The 27,762-nt window shown below is 42.9% G+C and overlaps 1 protein-coding gene across 2 annotated transcripts in view; it reads right to left on the reverse strand.

Annotated features, from left to right (window-relative positions):
* GRIA3 (glutamate ionotropic receptor AMPA type subunit 3) overlaps positions 1-27,762 on the reverse strand; it is a 256,338-nt gene that overhangs the window by 156,086 nt on the left and 72,490 nt on the right. For both annotated transcript variants that reach the window (XM_054995939.1, XM_054995938.1), the window contains exon 3: positions 15,359-15,598. In XM_054995939.1, the coding sequence (XP_054851914.1) occupies positions 15,359-15,598 (240 nt within the window). The remainder of the gene's footprint in view (positions 1-15,358; positions 15,599-27,762) is intronic.

The following is a 27,762-nucleotide window of genomic DNA, read 5'->3' on the forward strand; positions in this document are numbered from 1 at the left end:
TTAAGCCCTGATTGGGGGCTGATTGCCTGCAACAAGCTGAAGGTCAATGTCCATCAGCTGGAGTGCACAGAATGGCCTAAACCTGTTAACTCCATTACAGTCATACATGATTTGGGTATTCTCCTCTCTTCCGGCACACAGTGTTCCTGCTCCCAGCTGTACTATAGCAACAGCATGCATGGAGAAGGACCTTCAGCCTTCCCTTGCGGTCTTGTGTAATGGCTGAAATAGCTCCCTCACTGGCCTTTTCTGTTTGGGGTGCTGAAATTCATTTTGCATGAATGCCATGGACTAATCTGGAGAAGGAATAGCACACACAGGAAGAGAGAAGAACATGCAAATCACAGAGGACTGTGATGGAGTACACGGTTTCAATATGGGTCTCCCTATAGCTTGTACCCCAGTGAACTCCATCTTATGAAAATCAAGCAGACCTACTGTAATAGCAATTTATATTCCGATTTCCTTTGGAATGTTCACCTACTCTTTCAGATAATTTAACAAAGTTTCAGCAAATCTAGGGGTAAAGGTTTCTTTCTTTTTTGGCATTATTCCTCAGGCTGCAGGTAGAGAGGGTTGCATGTCTGAATGCTTTTCTCCCCCAAGGAAATAAATTCCTCTAAGTACATAGGAAATCAACTGAACTGGGAGAAGAGTCCAGCTTTGCCTTCCTTTTGGCATTCTATTTTTCTACTTCCAGGACATTTTTGTGAGAGGGGGAAGCATCCAAATCTCCCTTCGCATGCAGCTGGTGCGAGACAGTTGAGGAGAGGTAGTATCTGCTGATTTTTCTGGATATATAAATTGGCCTATAATCACTGTGTAGGGCAGCCAGGTCTCCCAACCAACAGCCCCAGTTGTTTGCCACTGGTCAGTAGAGTGGTACAGGAGTATGGAATGGTTGGAAAATCAGCATTGTACCAACATCATGACATCACTTTTGGCGCAAACTTAGAACATGGCACCCTAGGAATCCCTTGAATGGCACCCTAGAGCATGGCACCCTAGGAATCCCTTGAATGTCAGGGAGTTTTTGGGGAATTCTAAAGCATTACACTGACATGATGGAATAACTTCTGGGTTTGCACTGCAAAGGACCATGTGGCATTGGCATGATACTTATTGGTATGTTCCTGTCCCCCTAACCCTGTCACCGGTTGCCAGCACTGAGCTGCCAACTCTAGCCAGGGGTAGGGTTGCCAGGTTCCTGGGAGGGGGGACCGGGGCATGAGGGACATTGAGGGAGTCACATAGGGGGACTTACCCTTGCATTGTAGGAATGATGTCATTCCTGGTGCGATGTGGAAGTAATGGGTTGGGCCGGGGCCGATTACGTGTAAATTGGTCCCAAAAGCTAAATTTGGGGGTGATTTTCACTCGGTCCTTGGAGGCATTCTGGAGCATGTGGGAGTGTGCTTTGCCCCCCAGCCCCTCTGTCTTCTGAGGTGCTGGCCAGTGAAGGGTCCACAAGCCACCATGGAGCTTGGGCTAGGGTTGCCAGGTCCAGGTTGGAAAATGCCTGGAGATTTGGAGAGTGGAACCTGGAGAAGGCAGATGGGGAGGGAAGGGACCTCAGCAGGGTATAGTGCCATACAGGCCACCCTCCAAAGCAGCCATTTTCTCCAGGGCAACTGAGCTCTATGGCCTAGAGATCAGTTACAATTCCAGGAGATCTCCAGCTACCACCTGGAGGCTGGCAACCCTAGCTTGGGCCCTGTGAGGCCCTCCCCACAGCGTTGCTGATTAGCTGCTGAGACAGGCAAGAAGTCCTGCCTTCTGCTCAGCTGATGGGCAGCTGGGCCGGGGTGGAGAATCCAGAAAGTCCCAGCTGAGTTCTCTTCATAACTTTTTTGTTAACTTCTGTATTTTATGCATCTTTAATCTAACTCAGGATTGTAAAGGTCTTTGGCCATAGGTAATAAAACTGTTACTACTAAGGGAAGAGGGAGGCAGCTGAAGATGTTAAGCAAGTACTTGTTCCAGGCTGTGAGAGAACAGGCCAGGCAAAAAGGAAGAGGACTGGAATGGCTGGAAACGCTCTTCCTTTTCCCACAGGAGGCCTACGAGGGGTGGTGGAAGAACCTGCAGGGCACAAGGACTGCCTTAGTAGACCCGGAGAGTGACAATCACATTGTTAATTCTTAAAAATTTCCACAACAATACAATATTGCCTATTTACCAGAGCACGTACTTGCAGGACTATTAAAAACACGACTAAGTAGAAGCAAACACATTTAGCAAGAAAAAACGAGCAAGATTCTAATCATCTCATTGGAATGCTAAACAAAACCCATCTACGTAAAATGAAAATACTTTACAAATTGCTTTAAAAATAATCCAGAATGAGATAATTCCATACTCCAAATGAGCAAAGTTTGTCATGTTTGCATTTCAATTTTTTTCCTATAAACCATCAGAGTCATCATTATGCTCCACAAAGGGAATTAATGCTTTCCCAAAAAACATGACATGGATAATTAAACAGGTAAGAGAAAGCAGTTGATTCTATCGTGTGAAGTTTTTTTTAAGCATCAGAATACATATTTAGAACAAAGGAATTACTATCAACTTTGGGCCAATTCACACACTGGAAGGTTCCATGCAGTAACGCTACCTTATCAATTTTCACTTGTGGAAAATCTTTATGTAAAATAATTCTTCGGGTGGGGGGATGAAATTTAATTTTGTCTTACTTGTGGAGTATTACTTCCCCCATTTGACATCTGGGGCACTCCAGCTGGCGAACATGATTCCCCCGTCCTCTATTTTATTTTCACAACTACCCTGTGAGGTAGGTTAATTTGAAAGTGACCGTGTAAAGATCACCTGGTAAGCTCTGTGGCCGAGTGGGGATTTGAACCAGGGTCAAAATGAGGGCATGTAAACTGACCTACCATTGGTTTCTCTCTTCATAGACTAATGTTACTAATATTTTGAACTAATGGGAAGGAAACGTGATTCATTAACCAGGCAAGGACTGGTTCACATATTAATATAATCACTGGGTAGAAAGTGAACAAATGAACTGACTCCTTTGTGTTAAAAATTATCTGAAAATTCCATCAGTGATGCTTGATTGGCAGTGTCTACTAGACCCCTCTTCCTTGGTGCTTATCATTTGTATATTAATAGTGCAAGTACACCGTGAAGACAAAACACATCACAACATGTAGTCCAACCAGCATTGCAGCCCTTAGAGCCAGGCTATATTAACAATCCTATTTCCCAATTATCCAAAATGGCATTATTATCCAACTTTATTGCTTTATTATCCATTTTCTTGACCTTGCTGCTAAACTGGCCATTTAGATAAACTAAATAGTGTCTATCTAATGAAGGATTCATATGGAGTGTAGTTCTGGAAGTTTTTTTTTTTTAAAAAGATAAACTGAAGGAAGATAGGTCTATCAGTGGCTGTTGGTTAACACAACTGTTATCCAGGCACAGAAGTCATACATTTCTGAATGGCAGGTGCGTGACAGCAAATGGAGACCATCTCACCTTTTTACCCTTCTTACAGGCTTCCAGATGCATCTACCTGGTCACTTTTAACGAGAGCATGCGAGACCTGGGCTGTTTTCACACACCTAAAACTTCCAGAAAATCATGCAAAAACGTCCAGAAAATCACGCAAAAACTTCCAGAAAATCACGCAAAACTCATGGCACGGTGGTGTCTTCATAGCACGATTTCCCATTTAATGGCATGATTTCTGACGTCATTGCACCATTAAATGGGAAATCGCGCTATGAAGACGCCGTCGTGCCACGAGTTTTGTGCGATTTTCCGGAGGCATTTAAAGGCATGTGAAAACGGCCTTGATGGGCCTTGGCTAATTCAGCGAGGTATTATGATGTTAAAATCTCAAATATAAAGCCAAAATATTAAAGAGTTGACAAAGTGCTAAATCTTTTTTAAAAATTTAAGTACATAAGTAGCTCTACTGAAGTCAATTGGAATTACTGCCATGATCAATGTCAGATGTGCATTTCAGAACCCATCATTTTGTACAATCTATTGCTTTAGGTATCTAAATAATAGAAAGAATGGTGGAATTAATCAGCCTCTGCCTGTTCCATCTTTACAGCAGTAAGTCTTATTCTCGGCAATGCTAAATGAAACACCTGCAGTTTTATCTGTTCTCCTTCACCTTGATATATGGAAGAAGCAGCTAAAGAAATGTTTATACGGCAGTAGTCCTAAGAATTAATCTCTGTGCTGTTATTTTTTAATGGGAGAAGAAGAACAGGAGAAACTGAGCAGAGTTTCGTGGGGACCTCCGATTATTTTACAGTGGTTATAAATGGCATTCACAGGGAGACCCTGGAGAGAGATTCCTTTTCCGCAGCCTTAACAGTGAAGCTGCCAAGAACGCATTTCAATGACAAAGCGGAGTTGAATGGTCAGTGGCACACAGGCAGAGTTGCTCAAATAGTTTGGACTCAGAGGCCCATTTCTAAACCAATTCCACCGTCTAGTGTCCCCTTAACTTCAGCAACAACTGCTTATTAGGAAAAGCAGACCAATACCTATGTCCAGCTATGGATACACAGATTGCTACAGTGTACAAGGCAAAAAGGATTGTAAAGACTTCTGCTCCTTCCCCCCTCGGCCTCTTGGATGCTGCCCTCTTGCACAACTGTTACTTCACTGACTGATTGACACTCACTCACTCACCCACTCATTGGCTACTACAACGGCCTGAGACTATCTAAACTATATGTCAGCACAGCATAGCTGTATCAACCTAATGCAGGCAAGAGCATATGTTCACATCCGTGGTGATTATGGTAGCAAAGCACTTGTATTTCTCCCCTAGCACTGTCAGTGCAAAGCTATCTGGTAGAGCTTCTCCAAGTTATGAGCAGGATTCTTCTTCAAGCCGGTGATGAAGTAGAATTTGGAAATTCGGACTTGTTGAACACTTTATAGACAAAATTGTTTATGTCTCTTATGACTGAAAGCAATGTGCTCTATTTCTAACTAGCTGATGGGTACCAGAAGCTGGTGCAGGAGGACAGCAGTTCCTTGACGCTTGTGCTGCAGAGTCCCATATAGTTCCATCTTGTTCCTTATACTGTTACAAGATAAAACTGCCGGGAGAGTGTCATCAACGTGCAAATGATACATAATTCCACTTCCTCTTGAGATGGTGAGATGGTTTTTAAAGGATTTTCTTAATGGATGTTTAGAAGTGGTAATGAGAGGGGAAAAGGCCAATAACATTTCTGCGATATCCACATTCTGGGTACAAACAGAAGAGGGTGCCATTCTCCACAGTGTCTGAGGGCCAAGCTAGAAGTGACGAATTACACTTGAACGGCAAGTGAACAGACTCACATGTATTCCTCCCTGTTTACTTGTGCTCCACTTGCACTCCACTCAATCATGTGATCAAGTGGAGTGCAAGTGGAGCGCAAGTGAACAGGGAGGAATACATGTGAGTCTGTTCACTTGCCATTCAAGTGTAATTCGTCACTCCTAGCTTGGCCCTGAGTGTGAACGTCCAAAGGAATCTGGCTGACCATTGTTGGAGAGAGATTACTGGTCTCACTAAATATCAAATCTGATCTAACAAGGGATTAAGGATGCTTTAATTGAGAAGACAAAACATAGTTAAGAATTAAAATGGAGAATGCATCCTGGCTGAAGTCCAGCCCTGACAGGCAATACCCTGCACAGGATGTCTTATAACTTATTGACTGAGAGCGGGACCACAAGTGACGCCTGACACAGGTTGGACACTTGCCAGCTTCCCTCAAGTTTTGATGGGAAATGTAGGCAGCTTGGCGGAATGTTGGACAAGTGACAGTTGAAAAGTCCATTGGACAGCAGTCAGAGAGTCAAGCTGCAAGACCAGGATGCCTACATTTCCCATCAAAACTTGAGGGAAGCTGACTAGTGTACAACCTGTGTCAGGTGTCACTTGTGGTCCCGCTCTGAGAAAGCTGGGACAGCATTGACATTCTGGTCCCTGGCTTCATCATATTGGAAACTGTTGGCCAGGGGAGGCCAGGGGAGGTTTCCAAGCAACCATCTGGGCTTCCCTCAGAGGACCTCATCAAAACACTGCATTGTAGTATTTTTACAGTGCAATCCTAAGAACACTTTCCTGGCAGTAAGACCCTTTGAATAGATCTAAGCAGGATTTTGAGTAGGCATGCTGAGGATTGCTCTCTTAGAGATGGAGTTTCACTGGAACAATAGAAACTGTTCATTACAACAAATGTTTTTACACACACCCCTCGGCGCAATTAGGGTGAGAGCTGCACCCTCACGCAGTAGGCTTTGTAAGCTCTTGGTAAAAATTAAGGAGAGGAAAGGGTTAAGCATCAACTACAGAACCATTCCAAATAATCTTAAGTAGGGAAAAAGCAACAGCATGTAAATCAGAGTTTAACATCTCATCTGGATGCATGAGAATTTGTTGGTAGAAGCAGTCCCAATACGCATCCCCAAAATTCTCAAAGAACAAAGGATCATTTACTTAAATTATTTACACATATATACATACTATCAAAATTAAACATTCTGCATCCTATTTTGTGCAAGTAGCCAAAACATGCATATTTATAAGCTGATTAATATTTAAATGGCATGCACTTAAATGAGAGCCTGCTTATAAATATCCTGTGTTTCCAGCACTCACGGTAAAATTATCACCACTTTCCTTCTCATATCCACATCCAGCGTTTCCTTTCATGCTCTCTAGGATTCTGTTTGCTTTTTTGATCAGTGCATGGGAAGCTTTGCAGGGCTTTTAAGGAGTTGCTTCTCCAGCATTATTTCACAACCCATTTCCAAATGTATTGGGCTGGATGTAAGAACTAAGTATCTGGTATTAAACTCGTAACTTAAAGTGGACCCTGAAACCAGCCACAGATGAGCAGTTCTCTGGACATTTCAATTTTCACTGAAAGGCAACAATGGAGGGGGAAGGAAGCTGCAAATTTGATTTGGGGGACAACTCCGGGAAAGGGGTGTTAAAGATAAGGTTTTCCGTAGCAGCATTTGCAGAAGATGTGGGGAGGGATAGTGATAATGGAGAATGGGAACTGGAACGGAAGGAGAAGTGTTAAATATACATCTAACAGCTGCTCTCCCTGGGTTAAATTAATAAAAATTAAAATGTTCAGACAGCCAATATCAGATCTCCTTAGACTTGTCCGTTTGCACCTAACATTATTGTTGCACACTCCAAGTACATCTGGAAGTCTAGGAATGCCAAAGCAGGTGAGTCTTGGACAATTTGCAACCCACCAAGATGAATGGCACCCATCAGAAATGTATTGTGGTAGAACCGGCACTGGGGCTCAGGCAGTTGCTACAAGAAATGCATACTGCTGATATATGAACTTTGCAGCACAAATGCTGCCATCAGCCATCATTTCTGGGTGGCAGTGGCAGGATTTGCCCCTTATAGGAAGACTGAGCCCACCCTGTTAATACCAGGTTGGGTAGTCAACTAGACCACTGACTTTCCAGGTGAGGCAATGAAAATGGCAAGCAGCAACCTTTGATGCTGAGTGGCAAAGGACACAGAGCCACTGTTGTGGCACACTTTTATCAGGAGCTTACTGCCCTCCAGAAGCTGGAATCACAACACTGTAAAACAGCTTGCCAGGTATCTGGCAAGGAACCAACTACATGCTCACAAGCTGGTGATGGCACACAAGCAGAGCTCAAGGGCAGAGTGCTTGTGCCACTTCTGCTCTATTGATTGAACATGCAAATGGATCACATCTAGTAAGCCAGGCAAGGGAGGAAAGATGCCAGTATCAGAGTTCCGGCATCCAGCATCTCCTTGCTTCCTTGGCAATGCTAGATCCTTTCAAGGCAATAAACTCTTATGAGAATGGGAAATAAGGATTGCTTTTCTGGAATGTGAAGGAATTATGAAAGCCTTGCAAGATCTCAAAACCGTGTTTATGATAAACAGTGATGTGTGTGTGTGGTGAGAGCTCTCAAGTCATAGCTGACGTATAGCGACCCCTGGTAGGATTTTCATGGCAAGAGAATAACAGAGGTGGTTTGCCATTGCCTGCCTCTGCAACCCTGGTCTTTGTTGGAGGTCTCCCATCCAATTACTAACCAAGGCCGACCCTGCTTAGCTTCTGAGATCTGACAAGATCAGGCTCACCTGGGCTACCCAGGTCAGGGCAAACAGTGATATATTAATCCTAAAAAAAAACTATGGAAGAAATGGTTCATTGTGTTATTTCATTTCAACACGGCTCTGAACACAGAAATCAATCACTTCTCATGCAACATTCCAGTCTTTCCCTTCACAATGTACCCTGTTGCACAGTAAAATTTAGAAATTAAAGACCAGAACAGAAAACATGGATATGGAATGACTGCTGGTAATATGGTATCTTTTGCCTCTCTCAAACTGCATAGGAGAGTCCATGTAGGCAAATATTCATGGCCATTCTAAGCACAAAAATACAAAAGTAAAAGTCAACACAAACTGCTGAAAACTGGATTCCATATTCACAGTAAAAGGTTTTATTCTCAGTAAAATAGTTCATAATGCACAGTGGCTTGTTGGATTTGCCAATAAAAACAAGTGCATATAAATACAATTCAGGTTAAAATATTCCATATATATTTCAAAAGGCCTATGAAATTTTCTGGGTGGGAGGCAGGGTTGCCAACTCCAGGTTGGGAAATTCCTGGAAATTTGGGGGGGGGGTGCAGCCTGGGGAGGGGAGGGTATAATGCCCTCAGTGGGGTATAATGCCCTAGAATCCACCCTCCAAACAAGCTGTTTTTTCCAGGGGAGCTGATCTCTGCAGCCTGGAAGTCAGTTGTAATTCCAGGAGATCTCCAGGTTCCACCAGGAGGTTGGCAAGTCCAGAGAGGGGAGGCTGGGGTGTGCTCCAACCCCATGTGCCAGCCTTTTCCAATCTATCGTGATCTGTTAAAACATTTCTATTCCTCTCTGGCAGTTCATGATAGTCTAAAAGCCAATTACAATATGATATACTGCACAGAGTAAAATTACAAACAGCAGCTTCAGTAGATGAGGAGACAGCCCTAAATGTTCACAGAGTCAGCCCAAAGCTTGATGGTGGAAAAAATGTTTTATCAGCTTTCCTGTAGACCACAAGGGAGGAGGTAATTGTTTGTGTGTGGGGAGGGATATTCCATAATCTTGTTGTCACCAGATTTAAAAAAAACCCTGTCCTGTTGCCACCTGTTAAAACTCTTATCATGGTGACACCCAAAGTAGGGTCTCTCCAGATGATTTGGTGAGGTAGGCCCATATCAGAGACCATATCAAGGTGAATGTCCGTATCTTGAGTTAAGGTCAGAAATAACTGGAAGCCTTTCCAATTGGCTTCCAAGCCATTTCCTTTCCACGTCACCTCTTCTATCCCCTCGCTGCCTGGAATTGTTCCAATGGATCTTCTAGTCTTCTCCAGTATATTCCTGCTCTCTCGTTTCCTCCTCCCATCAACAACCCTGCGGCACCTGTTATTCTCCACCCATAACACTTCTCTCCTGTTCTGTCTCTCGCCCCACCTCAATATTCCTTCCCATTGTAACATTTCTCTGGCTCTCTCTCTTTCCTCCTTCTCCAGGTGTGATGCTTTACTTTCACTCAAAATCTAGAATATTAGGCATTTGCTCAAGGATAAGGAGATTAAAAAGATGTATTCTTGGGCACAATTTGAGTGGGATTAATTCTGTTTTCTATATTTGGGGGGCATGCCATCACAAAAATCAAGATGCTTCTGAGTTTGATTGCCTAGTCATTCTGAAAGTGCTGCCATTTTAAGATTTAACATAGATTAGATTATTTACTCATTTATTTATTATCTTTTATCCCTTCCTTCTACCACAGAGCTCAGAGACCTCACCATAATAAGATTGGTGTCAAATAACAATGTAACATACTTTATAGAGTTTGCTGAAAGTGCTAGGTGCAAAATTCACAGCATACTAATTGTTATAACAGAAATAAGGGTGGAATTTCCCTTTGTAGTGTAGATTTACTGCGATACTCTTTTTTTGTCTCATAGAGCTCAGAGAGGCATACAAAATTCTGTCCCCTCCTCCATTTTATCCTCATAACAACTCTTGTGTGGTACATTACACTGAAAAAGACAGCTGCTGTAGCATAGTGGTTAAGTGGCTGGCTTGTGAATCAGCACTCCATTAGTTTGACTCCCACTACTGCCATGAGCTCTGCAGGTGGCCTTGGGTAAGCTGCTCCTCTCAGCCTCAGCTCCCCAGCTGTATTGTGTGGATAATAATAATAATAATAATAATAATAATAATAATAATAATAATAATACTGATTTTGTTCACCACTCTGAGCAGGGCACTAATCTGTCCAGAAAGGCAGTATTGTTGTTATTATTGTTGTTGATGTTGTTGTCATTATTGTTATTGTTAAGAGTGGCTAGACCAAGTCACATCCAGTCATTTTCATGCTAAATGGGGATTTGAACATGGCTTTCCCATGTTCCAGTCCAACACTCCAATTACTATGCCACAATCGCTTTTATTTCATCAACATACATAGTGCTCTACAATGTTCCATAACCAAACTACAAGTCTCTAATCTCAAGGAGATTGCAAGCCAAATTCCACAAAATAATTTTTTCATTTCATAGGATAAATGTAGAGTCTCTTTTGTTTCAATTCAATATTGATAAAAAAAGAAAATAGTAAAAAAAAAAGAAAATAGTAAAACATTTTTTTTCTGCGAACAAAGCAGGAACTAATAGCTCTACATCTAGCAATGCCTCACCAACAGTCCAGTTCTAACGGCAACCAAGTAAGGCTAAACTAATAACATTTAGAGAGAGTGGGAGAAGAAATATTTAAATGAAAATACATTGCAAAGACAGACAGAAAAAAATGCTCCAAACTCTCTCTATAGTGCTTGCGCCCCAAAGTAGCAAAGGATCTATTTATTGCACATGCTGTTAACAAGTATGACAGTTCCAAAATCCTCCCCTCCCCCTTATCAATGGGATCTTAATATTGACATACACATGGTCTTTTATTTCACCATATGGCGCAAGCTGTCATTCACCATCATTATAGTGAGGCCTCCTGAGATGCTCCCTTATTTGAAGACCCATCACAATACATTAGGCAGGGCACTGAAATTGCCAAATGTTTCAGGTGCTGTCAAAAACAATTACAGCTCCCGAGAAGATGGAATTTGGGGTCTATTTCTCAGAAGGCAATCCACTTATTCTGCAAATCTAGCTTTGCTCTGAACTTTCAAACACAAACGAGGCCTTTGAACTTCAATTCACTCCTCTCTGGCCTGAAATGATGAAACAATTAGTCATTTTGAATGGAGCACACTTCCCAGAAAGGATAGTTTGAGGATAAAGTCAAAACAAGAAATAGTGAGGTCTTTAATGTGGCATTAGAAACACACTGATGCTCTGATCCTGCAAAGGAAATCCTAACATAGATGCTTCCATATACCATTGTTGAATTGGACTTGAGACTTTTTGTCCTCTTCAGTCCAGCTATAACCCTAGAGCATGCTAAGTTACAGGGGACTGTCCTTCACCAGGAATCATCCAGCAGTGGGAACCAAGAAACAGAAAGCAGAATCAGGTTCTGCAGGACCCTGGAGAGCTCCCAAGGACAGCAGACCTTGATCCCAAGTGCAATGGCTTCATTTCCACAGGCAGAATTTAAGAACGTAAGAAGAGCTCTGCTGGATCAGACCAGTGGTCCATCTAGTCCTACACAGTGGCCAGCCAGTTACTCTGGATGACCAACCACAGAGCAAGAGTCTGAGGCCTTCCCCTGATGATGCCTCCTGGTACTGGTATTCAGAATGTAGAGGTTTCTTTTAGTCACCCTGGCTAAACTGATAGATCTATCCTCCTCCATGACTCTGTCTAATCCCCTTTTAAAGCTGTCTATGCCTGTGGCCATCACTACATCCTCTGGCAGCAAATTCTACATATTGGTTGTTCTGCAAAGTTGCAGAAAATGTAATGGAGCAGCACTGGGGTTCAGAAATATGCACTATGAATGCTGTAGATGAGTCATTGGTAAGCTCTCTGTCTCTTCCAATTGGCCCTCAACAGCAGGGCCAATTTAGACTTCTTACATAAAAGTTCAGAGCTTACCAGACACATTCAGAATCTAGTAACCCATATTCTTCAGAAAATTCTTCAGGGACTGAGCTCCAGGATAACATCCGGCAGCTTCTGAAGCCACAAGACTTCATGGAAACATGACCCTGGCTAGAGGTCATCAAAAGACTAGGGGACCATGTTCCAATATGGCAGATGTATCCACATTGCAATATTCATTTGGGCACAAGGCATTCATACTACAAAGTGTAGAGGAGGCTGGGTCTTTGGATGTGCGCTGCAATATAAAGGGGAATGCACATCCCTAGTCAGTGCTAAGGATACGGTTGTGCACACATTTGTGCACACATATTTGGACTGGGACTTCAATCTCTTTGTTGCTCTTTCTCTATTCAAAGAGTGCCAAAGGTAATTGAATACACTTCTCTTTAGTTTTCCAGCCCAGAAAAGATGTTCTCATAAGTGTTCAGAATGCAACGTGGCAAAACAGAAGTTTTTCTGATTGGGACTGGATTTCTCATATTCAGGTCAACACAGGAGCTACAGTCCGCAAGAAAGCCAAGTCAGACAAAATATATACCTAGAGGCGGACTATGAATTCAAAGATTCAGCAAAGGCCAATAAAAAAAAATCACAGACTAAGTTATCTTCCTCAACTAAAAATAGAATAGCTGTAAGACAATTTTGTTTTAAACCACCAGACAGTTAAAGCCATCTAGTCTGCATTAACCACAGAACAACTAATTCTGGGTATCCCTAAACAGGCTCACAGCAAGTTGATTAATGGTGAAATCTTACACAGAGTTCCTCCAGCCTTAGCCCACTGAAATCAATGATTTGTGACCAAGGGTGATTTTGTGATTTTCTTTGATTTGTCAAGGTCACTGCTAGTTTTCAGGGCTTCAGCGGGGTATCTTGAGTAAAATATTCTTGGTGCTCTCCTTCTCACACACTATTAATAGTTAAAATAACATATTTTATATGAAATACTGATTTCACAGCTTGGGTCAGGATCACTTAAGGAAATGGTGGAGTTAATGTTTTTCCACCTTTCTCTTCCCCAATAAGTCTGCTGTTTACTTTGAGTCAGGACAGCCACGTGAAGAAAGTATGGCACAGTATGGGCACTGCCGCAATGAGGGGAAATAGGGCAAACTCACCTCCCACTCTCTCTTCTGATAATGGCTGGCATCAGCAGATGAGGAAGCAACTGGCAATTTTACCCTGTTCTCTTTCATTACTGCACTACCCCGTACCATGATACATTTTGTTTGGGTGTCTCTTGGCCCTCTGAGAGCAAACACCAAGCTGTTTGAGGAAGGGGATGGTGTGGAAAGACTCCCTCCACCAGCTCCTTCTATGAATATTCCTCTGGATCCAATCCCATAAATGTACCTTGCAGTTTAGTTGCAGCATTTAATGATGTAAGCTTTATTAACAACCATGAATGCCATTTCACTAGACAGGAAAATAAACTTCTGTAAGCCACTGTCGTGAAAGCCAAATGTAAGAGATAGGATGGGCACAACCAGTTTGAGAGCCCGGTTTGGTGTAACAGTTAAAAGAAGCAGGACTCTAATCTGGAGAACCAGGTTTGATTCCCCACTCCTCCACTTGAAGCCAGCTGGGTGACCTTGGGTCAGTCACAGCTTCTAGCTCTCTCATCTCCTCCCACCACACAGGGTGTTTTGTTGTGGGGATAATAACAACATACTTTGGAAACTGCTCTGAGTGGGTGTTAAGTCATCTTGAAGGGTGGTATATAAATAGAATGTTATTATTATTAACCTTTGTAGTCCAATAACCTTTGGCAATGTGAAGGTTATTGGACTGGGGGGGCCTCAGCTGCGCCAGGCCCTGAGGCAGTTTGTCCCCTTTGTCCCCCCCACCCCTGCTAGTTTTACCACCACCAGTTGCTAAAATAATATCCACAATGACAAAATTATTTCCTTCCCTTCTCATATACCAACATACGATATCATTGACATTCCTTCTATTCATAAGTGGTTGAGCTCCCTATGCCTAAACCATACGCACTTAAAAAGGCTTCGATACCATTTGGGTTTTTTTGCAAATGCCATTAACTTACAATGATCTGAAAGTATAATGTGAAGAGCTGCTTTCATTCTCTTCCAATTTGCCTCTCCAGAGACAACAAGTAAACAACAACAAGCCCAACTGGCCCATGCAACTTCTTGCTGCCTGCACCTTTTACAGACAGATTGCAAATGTAAGCTGACCTTTTAGTATGCCGAAATGTTTTTGGTTATGTTTGGAAACAAATTTGAAGGATTTTTGACTTGAAAAATGAGATATGGGTTACCTAAGCAAATAAGATGAATAACTCTCATCTCTGCTTAGAAGACAAATGGCCAGAGAAAGGCCAGAATGTAGAGACTCCATCCTATTCTGAAGCCTAGTTCCCATCTGGTAAAGCCAGGATGGGTTTGTACCACTGCAGGCTACAGGTGGAGGGTCCTGTAACTGAATGCTCTTTAAAAATGCCTCCACATACAGAAATATGGAGCAAACTGTTTGGTTCAGTGAGCTCCCTTCCCAGGCTGAAGTGGTGCTGTCCAGGCCTAGCCTGTCTAGCATTAAATGGGGGTGGCTGGCCACTACAGGAAAACCATGTTGCTTTTTCAATTTAGTCTTGCTTTAGTTGTCTCATCATTTTCACTTGATAAGCACACAAAAGGACATTTGCTTTATTTTAAACTGATTTTTTTCCAGAGACCCACTTTGAAGAAGAAACAAAGAATAATAGGCCAAGGCCCAGTCCCCTGTACCTCGCTATGGCCTGTTTTCAGGCCCCTTTGTCACAGACATTATTCATTTGCACCTAATGTTGTCAGATACCTCAGGATCCAGGAGTGGAGGGGGCGTGGGGGGTGCTGGGGGAAGAAACTTACCATGTGCACATGTGTTTTGGAGCCTTCATTGGCACGTCATTGTCATGAAGGCACCAGAATGCAGGCCCATTCCCACACCTCCCCCCCACTGGCCAGGTAAGAGGTGGCAGGGGCAGAGGCTGGGAGTGGGGCATCCGCTACCCCCACAGAGAGACTGGGAACCCTATTTGTATTCCTTCATTTCTGTAATATCAACAACTGGACTGGCTAGGTGGCAACTGCCCCAAGCATCAAATTTGGTTTTGAGACTGCCAGTTGCTGACCCCAAACTTAGATCATGCAGTTAACTCAAGAATGAAAACAAAATGATTCTACACTGCATTTAGGAGCACAAAGAAGGGAGGGATGGAGATCAATTCTCACCTCTTTCTGTGTCATAGAGGTACACAAATTTTTCCCAGTTGTAATATGTCAGAAGGCTCAAGATGGCTCCTTTCAGAGCAGGCCGCATTTGAATGACAAACTGCACATCGGCATCGGTTGGGAAACTGGGGGTGATGAATGATGTGTGCAGTGCCCCACAAAATGACGTCAGGGTGTTCATCGACATCTGATCATAGAATCCAAAGATGGCATAAACTCCTCTGGAGAACTGTGAACAGACTAAAACAGAAAAGGGTCAAAGTTATTACAAAGAAGGACAGTTGCCAAAGGGCTATTCTAACGCACTGACAAAGACCACAATTAGATCAAGAAGGAAGCCAGACTCTAGAACAGGACCCACAATCTTGTCTTAGCAGTGACTCCATATTGCTAAACAGAAGGAGAATGGGAGGGCATAGAAATAACTTGTATGCTGATTCCTATTGGCTTTGCTACAGCCCACGGTTCCTTGAGGAAGGCCCATGCCCATAGATCAATGGAACAGCTCAGGCTTTGCATGCAAAAGGTTCCAGATTTGCCAATTGTTGATTTGGCCATTTTTCTTTTAAAAAAATCAAGCCTCAAAAAAGATGGATAGAATTTATGAACTCTTGCATCTGGCATCTTTTCTGTGCATTCATTTCTGCAGATGTGCGTTGTGCTATTCGAAAGTGATTTCATAGCTATAATCTCCATCGGTGTTTGGAAACCAACCATTTCCTAGTAATGATATATTTTATTGCGCAAGATCCATGGAGAAATAATTGCCTGAGATAGAGGCTACAACCTTTGCTGTAAATGCACGGTATTGCATTCCCAAGTAGCATCCCCAGAACATTCATTACTTCCACAAATCATAATATTTAGGCTCTCTAAAGCCAGTTAAAGCAATTTCAGAAGGAAAAAGAAAAGAGATCCTCCACAATGGCTCATTGACACAGTATCAAAGGTAATGTCTTAAACAGGTATTCAGTTAGAGGAAAAAATACTTTTAAACCTGTCCCCCCCCCCCCCCACAATGCAAATATACAAACCCTTAAAGAAGACTTGGTTTTATTTCGGAGTGGTTAAGTATAATGAAAGACAAAAGACATTTGCATGTTCAAAACAGGGCACATGCTTTTGGATAACAAGCAGATATTTACCAGGCTCATGGAAGAAAGCACAGGATTTAAAGGGTGTGTGTGTGTTAAGTGCAGTGTCAGCAGCAGAAAAGAAGACATAAAAACAGCTAGAATACTACATTATTCTTCCTCCCTGGGGCCTGACAGGAGTATGAAATCCATTGCTACCACTACACAAAAGGAGAGGGGATAGCAACTGTATCTATTCCCATTACTCCTGGTATTGTTAAAATGCATGGATGCTTGTAGAGGGCACATAAGCTTGCACTTATGGTCCCAGGCTCACCTCTTAGGATCTTAATGAGCAGGGCTTGGAAAATCACGGCAAAGATCTTGGAAATCCACCTGCCAGTCTCAATGAAAACTACCGTTTTGTCAATGGACAAATCAACCAAATCCCAATAGATCAGTATAATCACCATTTTTTTCTTTTCCAGTCTTGTGTAGTTTGTCCCTCTTCTATAGCAGAGGTTCCATGCACCAGGTGGGATGGGGTGGGTGTAAGGGAAACAGGGATAATCCAGTATTGCTTCCTTTGGGAATTTTGTCAAACTTGGAGCAATAAAGCAGAGTTGGCTCCCACCCACCCCTTCAGCCATTTCCCAGTGTCATTCCAATATGGACATGTAAGCAAGTACATTTCAGGGATATGTTATACTTTCTCATATTTTTTTGCCACCAGTTACATTCTAGGAACTAGCTGGCAAATTGTCAATATACTTCAACAGCCTTCTTTTGTTTTTGCAAAAGTGGTTTCTAAGTGATCAAATGTTTCTATGCTAAGTTGTGGTGTTAATGTTGAAAAAAAGTTCAGACCATTGCTTTGTTAATATTCCCCTCTCCTTATCCTTTCAGATAAACCCACAGATGTGTTTTTATTTCATAATCAAGATAAACCAATTTAAAATTTTTAGTCTGTCATTATGACCCTTTTTTTAAAAAAAACTGAGTTAGGGAATTCCCTCTGCCAAACTCAGCAGCAGGGCCAGCCCTTCCCACTATGGTTCAGATCTCGTAGTATAAAGAAACTCTCTCAAGGCAAGGCAACTGGCAAAGCAGAACAAAGTTTTTAGGATAGCCACTTGATGCAGATCAGTTTGGCTAGAGTGCATGTCAGAGGACTTTTCAGCTTCAGCTTTTATACAATTCAATCTGGTAATGAGCATCGTTAGTTTAGTGACAGTGTCGTCAGTCTGAGGTCACTAAAAGATATCACGTCTAACAATGCAACAGTTGTAGGTTTCATGATACATATCAGCATTAGTCAAAGAGAAGAACAAAACATGTATAAGCATATTAGATAAGAGATACGGTAAGGCTGGGCATGTTTAAGAATGGACCGTCCCTTCTAGGAAGAGGCTATCTGGTACTGTACTAGTTCTCACACACCAAGTAGAGAACAAGCTTGGTCAGCAGAAACACATAGCAAGAAAGGTCAGAGAAGGGGGAAATGAGTTCCTACTAGGCTCATCATAAAGGCAATATTAAATACCATAAAGGGGATATTCAATATTCCCTACGAACTTGTACTCCTGATTTTAGCATGCAGAAATGAACCAAAATCAAAATTTAAAAGCAATGCATCCCAACTCCTAAACCTCTTAGCCCCTGCAATGACCTTGGCAGCATCTATGGCACATATATACAGAGTGAAAAGAATGAGGTTTTCTCAGACACTTGTTTTATAATATATTATATAAATAGAAGAGAGCTATTGCTGCAGGGAACGCATCTGGTTTACTAAGAAACCAGCTCTGATGATGATTGGAAGAAATGCCAGCAAGAAAATGAACTTTAAGTTTAGAATGCAAAAATTGCTCGGAAAGCCAGCAAGTTCTAAAGATATCACATTTATGAGACTATTCTGAGAGCTAAAAAAACCTTACAGTCTTTGGCCTTGGTGCTCATACATTTGCTCTAACAGTCACTGTTTTGTAATCCCAGGTCCCCATTTTGCCTATTCAATGCCATGTTAAAAGGTTGCCAGTGTTCTTCTGGATTTAGTCTCCTTCTCAGAGTTTCTGCAGTGTTGTGTTTGAGTGAGAACTACATCTTGTCTCTCGTGCACATGCATACTGATATGCTCGGATGACCACTAAGGCACCATGCGGGGCGATGCCTGCCATTTCACACATGGCAACCGTGATGTTCCCTTTTGCTTGCAAATAAGGAAAGTTTGACTCACTTGGGTGCCTGCTCTTATATTCATGCAGCAGAGACAGGTGTGTTCAAAACAACATCCATATATTAGCAAGAAGATACAGGGATGGGAGCTACGGGTGTCAGAACAAGGAAGTGCATGCTGTCTACAGTTCAAACTTATAAAGAGGACCCAGCAGGGGGCTCCACCCCATGAGGCCCAAAGAAAACTTTCTGGGCTTTTATATCTATTGGAGGAGATGGTGTTGCAGACTAATCCAATATAGCCTACAATAGGTGGAGTAGAAGCTTCACCAATGAGTAAGGGTGGGACAGTGATGTTTGCAGTGTGGTCCTAATTAGAATTGTGACTGTGTATAAAATGTCGTCAAGTTACAGAAGACTTATGGCAACCCCTCATGCAGTTTTCAGGGTGAGGGATGAATGGAGGTGGTCTGTCATTGCCTGCCTCTGTGTAGCAACACTGGACTTCCTAGAGGGTCTCCCATCCAAGTACTAACCAGGGCTGAGCCTCCTTAGCTTCTGAGGCCAGATGAGATCAGACTAGCCTGGGCCATCCATGTCAGAGACAATAGAACTACACTCTTCTAAGCCCACTGACTTCATTGCACTGGTATGTATGAGAATCGGGGCATTATAAGTAGGGTTGTCAAACTCCAAGTGGGGCTGGGAGATCTGGAATTACAACTGATCTTCGCACAACAGAGATCAATTCCCCTGGAGAAAATGGCTGCTCTGGAGGGTGAACTTTATGGCATTATACCCTGCTGCAGTCCCTCAACAAGCCCTACCCTCCCAGGGATCCACATCCAAACCTCTAGAAATTTTCCAACTTTGATCAGGCAGTCCTAGTTATAAGCATGTATCTATTTCCATCTGTGAAATGTTGGAGAGTCTGAACATAGTACTCACACTGGCTTTCACATGCTTTCTTTCCGTCTAAAAATGCAGAGCAATTCCCGCTCTCCTTCCTCCGTGTCACCCAGAAAACGAAAGTCTGCTTTAATGTGTTCCATCTCCATTTGAAGTACATTGTGGACAGAATGGGAAATGCATAAATGGGTTGTTAAATAAGCAATTTCAATAAGTTACGACGGAGCAAACAGCAATATAATATTCTTTAAAGAAATGCTAGCCTCCGCAGGCTCATCTCCTTAATAATTACTGCTCCTTAGAAACGCTTTCCACTTTTATTCACTTAAGTTTAATATTTATTTCAAAGTAAAAAAAAAGAGAAGAGGACACTAATCATTTTTATTTTAGCTTTTCCGCTGCAGAGAATTTCACAGCAGACCGGATTTGTCTTCCTGACAGTGCTGCCGAGGTCAGGGCATTGTTTAGAATATGCCTATGGTTTCTTCCCTTTGCTGTAGATGCCTGTGTGGGGTGGAGAGAGAATTTGCTAGGCACTATCTCAGAGGAGGGTGCAGTGTTCCTCTACCCAAGATTACAGGGTTTAACACTGGCCACTCTCAAACTAGCTCTGTAGGAATGAGTGGAGCTTAAAAATACAAGCACTCCAACACATTGAAGAGGTGCAGTTGAAGCCCAGAGCTGAATTGTACCTGTCTAATTTCAACCTGGCTCCCATTGGGGATATGAAAGACTTTAACCTGCTTCAGACGATGCATTTGTGAACAGTGAACATGCACGGGGAGAGCCTACATGTGTTCTGTTGCACAACTGAATGAAATATATCCACTTAGGTATATATTTACACAAATGTCATTGTATGAGCACGAGGCTCTTGCTGTGTGAACAGTAACCATGGAAAAGCAAGGTACAGGTGTGTACTTCATGAACTCGTTCAAATGTGTAGTCTCCCACATTCCATGCATGTTCAGCCTTGTGGTGTACTGATTAGGGTGCTGAACTAGGAGCTGGGAGGCCCAGCTTCGAATCTCCACTCTGCCATGGATTGCTGACTGACCTTGGGTCAGTCACGTACTCTCCGCCAGACCTACCTCACAGGATTGTTGGGAGGATAAAATGGAAGAAAGGAGAACGATGTAAGCCACTTTGAATCCCCACTGGGAGAAAAGGCAGGGTATAAATGAAGTCAAATACATTGATGTTGCCTGAGCGGGGCTTGCATGCACAGTGGTCTCCTTGAAAGAATTCTGAGATTTCTGCAGTCTCCTCCAGTTTTTCCTTTTCATTTGGGCCACAACAAGAATGCACTACTGAATTTAGCTGAGACTTAACCAGTTTTCTAACACTATTTTCCCTGGTAAACCATCTTTTTAATGCAGTTTCCAGGCCAGACTATTCTTTGTGCCAACCCAGGAAACTCAAAAGAAAAAGAAACACTAGAATTCTCAAGATTCTCTGGGAGGAAGGGATGAGAGTTAAACATATAAAACCAACACAAGTTTCAAGTACAGATATGCCCCAAGTTACAGGCTGCAAGTATCCCACCAAAATCGAACTCTGCATGCTATGTGGAGAAAGCAAAGAAATGTGTCAGGCATTTAGAAATTTAAAAGCAAAGTAGCCAAACTCAAATAGTTTGAATTAAGTACATGTGGGGGAGTAAAATGGCTGTGTTAGCTGTTACAATCAGATACCTCTGTGCTTAGCTGTTGCAAATAAATAATATGGTAATCTAGATGATCAAGGCAAAACCGGCATAATCAGACAACAAGACACGCTATCTTATTTCAGCTTATCTTTGGGTCCTAGATCCTCATGTCTCCATTGGAGGACTCTGCAGCAACTGGCTACTGCCTGAAAGCAGAGTATACATTGCTGAGTCATAGTTCTGCCAAACCGCCAAGAAGATGCTAGAAACCAGTACTGCTCATATGAAGCATTCTGCCATGAAAGCACTATTTGTGCTGAAAAAAGCAGTAGATCCTCAAAAAACCTTGATTAACCCTTCACCACTGGTTAGATTACCACTAGCTCCAGTTGCCTGCTGCCACTCAGTGGAGTGGTGGTGGGGAAACGAAGGCAGGACAAGCATCTTTCCAAATCATAGACCCATAGAGTTTTGGATGAATCCTAGAGCATTGCACTAATGTGATGACATCACTTCTGGGTTTGCACCCTAAGTGGCATTGTGGTTTCAGAATGACATCTATTTACATGTTCCTGCCCTCCTAAACCTCCTACAGTTGCCACTGCTAAGCTGGCAACCCTAACCAAAAGTCCATAACTGTATAATACAATGAAAAAGGAACAAACATTGGACAAACCTGGAACATCCTGCATTTCAACAGTTTGCTTAGGAAACTTCAGTGACATGGTGTAATGTATTCTCTGAGCATAAGAAATATTGCAAAAGAAAAACAAAATGCATTTTAAAAAAATCTGTGCTACCTTCCTTATCAAGTATATGTTTTCTTTTGCATTCCTGAGCTCTGTTCACAAAGCCAAAATTTATGTACCATTTGAACCATTATGCTATCTTTATTCTAGCCGATTGCCTGAGAAGCTGAAAATTATGCAGAAGTTTGGGGGAAACTCATGCATGAAATTGGTACTTTAGTCTGCAACCTGCCAAATTTGAACAAAAAACTCTTCACTTTCTCTGTATTCTACCTCCTGCCTTATTTTAGGAGACTCAGGGATACTTCATTTAAGTTCAGACCTGTGTTCTATTCACTGTGACTAATCAAGGTTAACGCTTTTCCCCTGGAAAAAATACATACAAAACTACCACAGATATTATCAAAGTGAAAGTTACACCTTTAAATAGAACCTCTGAGGAAGGCAACAACTCTGTTTAAAAAAAAATTAAATGGTAGTCATTTAATAATGTTCTATGCAGAGGCATAGCATGCCCCCCCCGTGGGGGGCAGCCACACTGGGCACAAAATGTTGAGGGACCCTCCAGGAACGTTCCCAGCCCACCTCCCTGCTCCCGCTCGCCTCCCCACCCCTTCACTGGAGCCATCTGCGCCGCTGCCACCAGCTCAGCACCCACCATGCTGGGCACCCCGGTGGTGCGGCAGGCAGTGCAGCAAGCGGCCTGCCACCCCGCTTGTTTCCCTGCTCCCACGGTTTGGGCCGCTCACCTCCTCTGCCCCTTACCTCTTCAGTGCTGCCTCCCGTGCTACTGCCATCAGCTTGGCACCCAGCGGTGGTACAGGCAGCTGCAGTGAAGTGGTAAAAGGCGGTGAATGGCCCAAATTGCAGGAGTTCCCCCTGGGGGTGGGGTGCACCCCTGCATGATGACATTATTTCCTGGAAGTGACATAATCGCACAGGGCTGGAGTGTGCATGCACACTTCATGTGCACGCACAGGCCCAGGGGCGCCACCTCCTGCCCTGGGCAACCCTAGCTCATGCTACACCACTGGTTCTATGTAAGATTTGAAAGCCTGTCTGTCTGTCTAGCTCTAATATTGGCCAGCAATTCCTAGGCAAGGCATTTTAGCTCACAGGCAGCTGCAGTGAAGTGGTAAAAGGCGGTGAATGGCCCGAATTGCAGGAGTGCTCCCGGGGGTGGGGTGCACCCCTGCATGATGACATTATTTCCTGGAAGTGACATAATCGCACAGGGCTGGAGTGTGCATGCACACTTCATGTGCACGCACAGGCCCAGGGGCGCCACCTCCTGCCCTGGGCAACCCTAGCTCATGCTACACCACTGGTTCTATGTAAGATTTGAAAGCCTGTCTGTCTGTCTAGCTCTAATATTGGCCAGCAATTCCTAGGCAAGGCATTATAGCTCACCAGAAGGCCTCAAGTTTTTCATGAAGAAGTTTGTCAGTTCAACCTGAGCCCTGGCAACTTGGATTGGTAGATCTTGTAGATCTTGGTACTAGGTGCTGGGAAAGACCTTGGAAAGCTGTACAGTGAGATCCTAAGCAGAGTTACTCTAGTCTAAGCCCACTGATTTCAGTAGGCTTAGACTGAATTAACTCTGCTTATAATTTCACTGTTAATGTACACTGAGGCTCAGTCCCACCATCCGTTTTCAATAGTAAGTCTCAGTCCGGGGACAAATAAAGGACAGATCTAAAGCACCCTTGAATGGATGCAGGGTTCAACCTGAGTAACCATGGTGAAGTTAAAAATATCAGATCATCAGGTAAGGAATCTGAAAAATGAGCTCCACCTCCATCATCTCTCATGCTAGAAATAAAATATCACAGTACTAGGCTAGACAGATCAGTGATCTAATTCTCTGTATACAGCAGCCAGAAATATATGTTAAAAAGTCCAGTAGCACCTTTAAGACTAAACAACTTTATTGAGGCATAAGCTTTCGAGAACCACAGCTCTCTTCGTCAGATGCAACAGAAATATATGGATGCTCATAGAACAACAACATTTGATTTATATACTTCCCTTCAGGACAACATAATGTCACTCAGAGTGGTTTACAAAGTATGTTATTATTATCCTCATGATAATCACCCTGTGAGGTGGGTGGGACAGAGAGCTCTGAGAGAGCCATGACTGACCCAAGGTCACCCAGATGGTTTCAAGTGGAGGAGTGAGTAATAAAACCTGCTTCTCTGAATTAGAGTCCTTCTGCTCTTAACCACTCCACCAAACTGGCTCTTTGGACAACAACACAGTTAGGTTAGCAACCAGGAAAGACATTTTGCTAGGGTTGCTAACCTTCAGGTGAGGCCTGGAAATCTTCTGGAATTGCAACCAATCTCCAGACTACAGAAATCAGTTCCCCTGAAGAAAATGCATGCTTTGGAGGGTGGGCTCTATGGCATTGTAACCTACTGAGCTCCGCTCCCTCCCCAAACTCCACTTTCCTCAGATTCCATGTCCAAATCTTCAGGTATTTCCCAACCCAGAGGTAGCAACCCTACATTTTGCTCTGGACTAACACCCCAGCAAGAGACTCTGCTTCATCTCACAGGATTATTCTGAACAATAAAATGGCTCGTGCCTTTATTTCTAGGTAGGGAGTCAATCAAGTGATTTGGTGTTCCCCAAACAAGAGTACATTTGATGCAGAATTCTGAAAGCGGCTGATGACATTATGCTAAGCACACAGTCAAAGTTGCCCTTGTGTGGTTCCTGTATATTATTTGAGAGTTAGGAGAACATTACCACTTTAACGGGGCCATCACATGTTTAAATGCCTCCATTCCTAAAAATTTCCCTTCACATTTCAAAAAGGCATTAAATCTTTTTTTTTAAAAAAAAACCCTGTTTGCAAACTAGACCACCATATAGAGTCATATGGTTAAGTACTTAATCTTATTTAAAAATACACACTTTAAACCAAAAAAAAAAAATCTCCTAACCTACATCACAAATTAGGTGCCCTTCTCCCTGCCACACTATCTTTCTATGCTTTTCTAAAAGTGGGGAAGCATTCAAACATATGACATTCTAAACAGTCCCTACTTTTTAATTACTAGTCCCTGATAAATTATCTCTCCTGTTGGTCCCTGCTTTTCCCTTGGTGCTTACCTGGTTAAAACGTTTAGTATAAGTTGTTGGAGCTGTGTTCCAGATCCAGCTCCTTCCCCATAGTCTCTGGAAGTTACATATCTTAGCGGGTATTGGATATATCATCATGTCTCTACTGTATATGCACATAAATGCACGCACACATGAGCACTAAGGCATCACTCAGTGCACGGTCTGTCATTTCATACACTGCAGCTGCTGAGGTATGTTTTGACTCAGGGGACAAACTATTGAAGAATAAAGGAATATACCATACTGGAGTAGAGACTTCAGTAACACGAACAGGGAATGGAGCTCTGGCCGTGGTCTTTGACAACTGATGTTCACGAGCTTCTCCCTATATTTGTCTGTGAGATTTTGAAGGATATGTCCCACCTGTGAGCCAGCCTCCAATCAGAGTGGTTTAAAAACACAAAAACCACGGCCATTTGGAAGCCTGTTTCTGCTCAAAAGAATTTTTATTCTGCCTTCATTTGTCCAGAAGACACGCCGCTCATTCTATTTTAAAACCATGCCGAGTTCAGCATTCCAGAACGGTATTTCTTGTCCAACAATACTGAAGAGATTGCCCTTGTATCCAGACCAGGCAATCTGTGGGAGTTTTATAGGAAACAAACCAAAATGGAGGTTTAAGGATTAGAGAGGATTAGAGGTGAACAAAGAGAGGAAACATGCCAGGCTATTAATTTTTTCCCAACACATTTCAACACGAATTAAACATTTATCCAAGCATCTTACATTTAAGACATGCCATTAAGATTTTTTTCTGGATATTAATTACAAGGGCTAACATGCCACAGAATTTCAGGGAGGCAGGATGGCTCAGCACTAACCATATTATGCCAAACACTGAAGAACGCTTGAAGCAGCTGGACCTAATTTCCCATTCTGTTCAAGCACAACTTCCCCTTGTCAGCCAGCAAGCAGGTCTCATTAATTCCCAAGGTCTTAAAAGGAGGACAACCAGCCAAGTTTTGTTTTTGTTTTTAAAGTGAAGGCAGCACACAGTTTAGTCTTCAACCCAGAAAGGAAGCTAGGTCAATATGTCACAGGTCAAGGGGGCTGAATTTTAACCCAAACCAGAATCTGATGCAGTAAAAAAGAGCAAGAGTCCAGTAGCACCTGTAAGACTAACAAAATTTGTGGTAGGGTATGAGCTTTCATGAGTCACAGCTCACTTCTTCAGATACCTGTGACTCATGAAATCTCACTCCCTACCACAATTTTTTTTAGTCTTATAGGTGCTACTGGACTCTTGTTCTTTTCTACTGCTACAGACAGACTACCACTGTCAGGCTATGGATGACAGGCTATGGCAGATAGATCCCTGTACCATTGCAACAAGAAATCCAGGCTCTTGGTTAAATGGCTTTATTCAGAAATCAAATCATTTCCATAGATATGTCCATAGGGTTACTCAGAAGCAAGGTAGGCATCTAAGCAGTAAGAACAAGATTGACAGGAATAGTAACATGTGGGAAAATCTTTCCTCTTAACACTCACGTTTGCTCCTCCCCCCTCTCAACAGTAAACAGGACTTTTGGCGCAAACTTGTCCTGAGAACGTCTCGCATAGCTGTACTATCAAGTTGAGTCACTGAGAAAGCAAGATATAGCAATGCACAGGAGTGAGTAGTATACAAGGTCATGAGCACTGGAAGTTTCTACAGTCTGTTAGATAAGCACCTGCAATAAGCCTGTGAAAGAAACAGTTATGGCACTGGCAATATGATATCAAGTTACAGCGTGAAACATTGGTTCACAGCAACAGGTCAGTTTTAGCATTAGCATTGGCATGGATGGGGCTCAGACATGACAACCACAGCTACACATCCTGATCTCTCTTGGAATCTGATGGTGGATCTGACAGCCTGGGCAAGTGGAGTCTGAGGATGATTCAGCCAACTGTGTTACAAGGGCCATGCAGAGTTGTCAAACTCCAGGTGGGGCTTAGAGTTCTGGTGGAACAAAGACAGATCTACAGATGTGTGTGTGTTATGTTCTGTCAAGTCGCCTATGACCTATGGTGACCCTATGAATGAAAAGACCTCCAAAACATCCTATCATTTACAGATTTGCTCAGATCCTGCAAACTGGAGGATGTTGCTTCTTTTATTGAGTCAAGCTGTCTCATTTTAGGTCTTCCTCTTCTTTCACTGCCTTTTTTCCTACTGCCTCTGTATCTCCAGATACAGAGGTCAATTCCCCTGAAGAAAATGGCAGCTTCAGTGGGTGGGCTCTCTGCCATCACATCTCCATTGTGCTCCCTCATCTCCCCAAATTCTGCCCTCCCCAGGCACTGCCCCTAAATCTCCACACCAGAATTGACAACTATATCTGGAACTCACAGGGTCACTTGCAAACACACATTTCCTAAAGATTACACTAGACTTTTTGCAGAAGCAATACAGGGTGCTGGTGTAATCTCAGGTTCCACCAAGTCAAATACAGAGAAATGTATTTCCTCCAAATGGGGCTCCCAAAATGAGGGATGCCAATGGGGGAGTAGAAGAACTCAACCATCACCCTTTCCAACAATCTGACTTACAAGTTGTTGCTGTAGGGTGTGGAGAGAAGACCCGAAGAACCCAATTAGGGTTGCCAGCCTCCAGGTGGTGGCTGAAGATGTTCCAGAATTACAACTAATCTCCAGGAGACAGAGATCAGTTCCCCTGGAGAAAATGGCTGCCTTGGAAGGTGGACTTTATGGCATTATAGCCAGCTGAAGTCC

The sequence above is a fragment of the Eublepharis macularius genome, chromosome 13, assembly GCF_028583425.1.
Source record: "Eublepharis macularius isolate TG4126 chromosome 13, MPM_Emac_v1.0, whole genome shotgun sequence".
NCBI classification, from domain to species: Eukaryota; Metazoa; Chordata; class Lepidosauria; order Squamata; family Eublepharidae; genus Eublepharis; species Eublepharis macularius.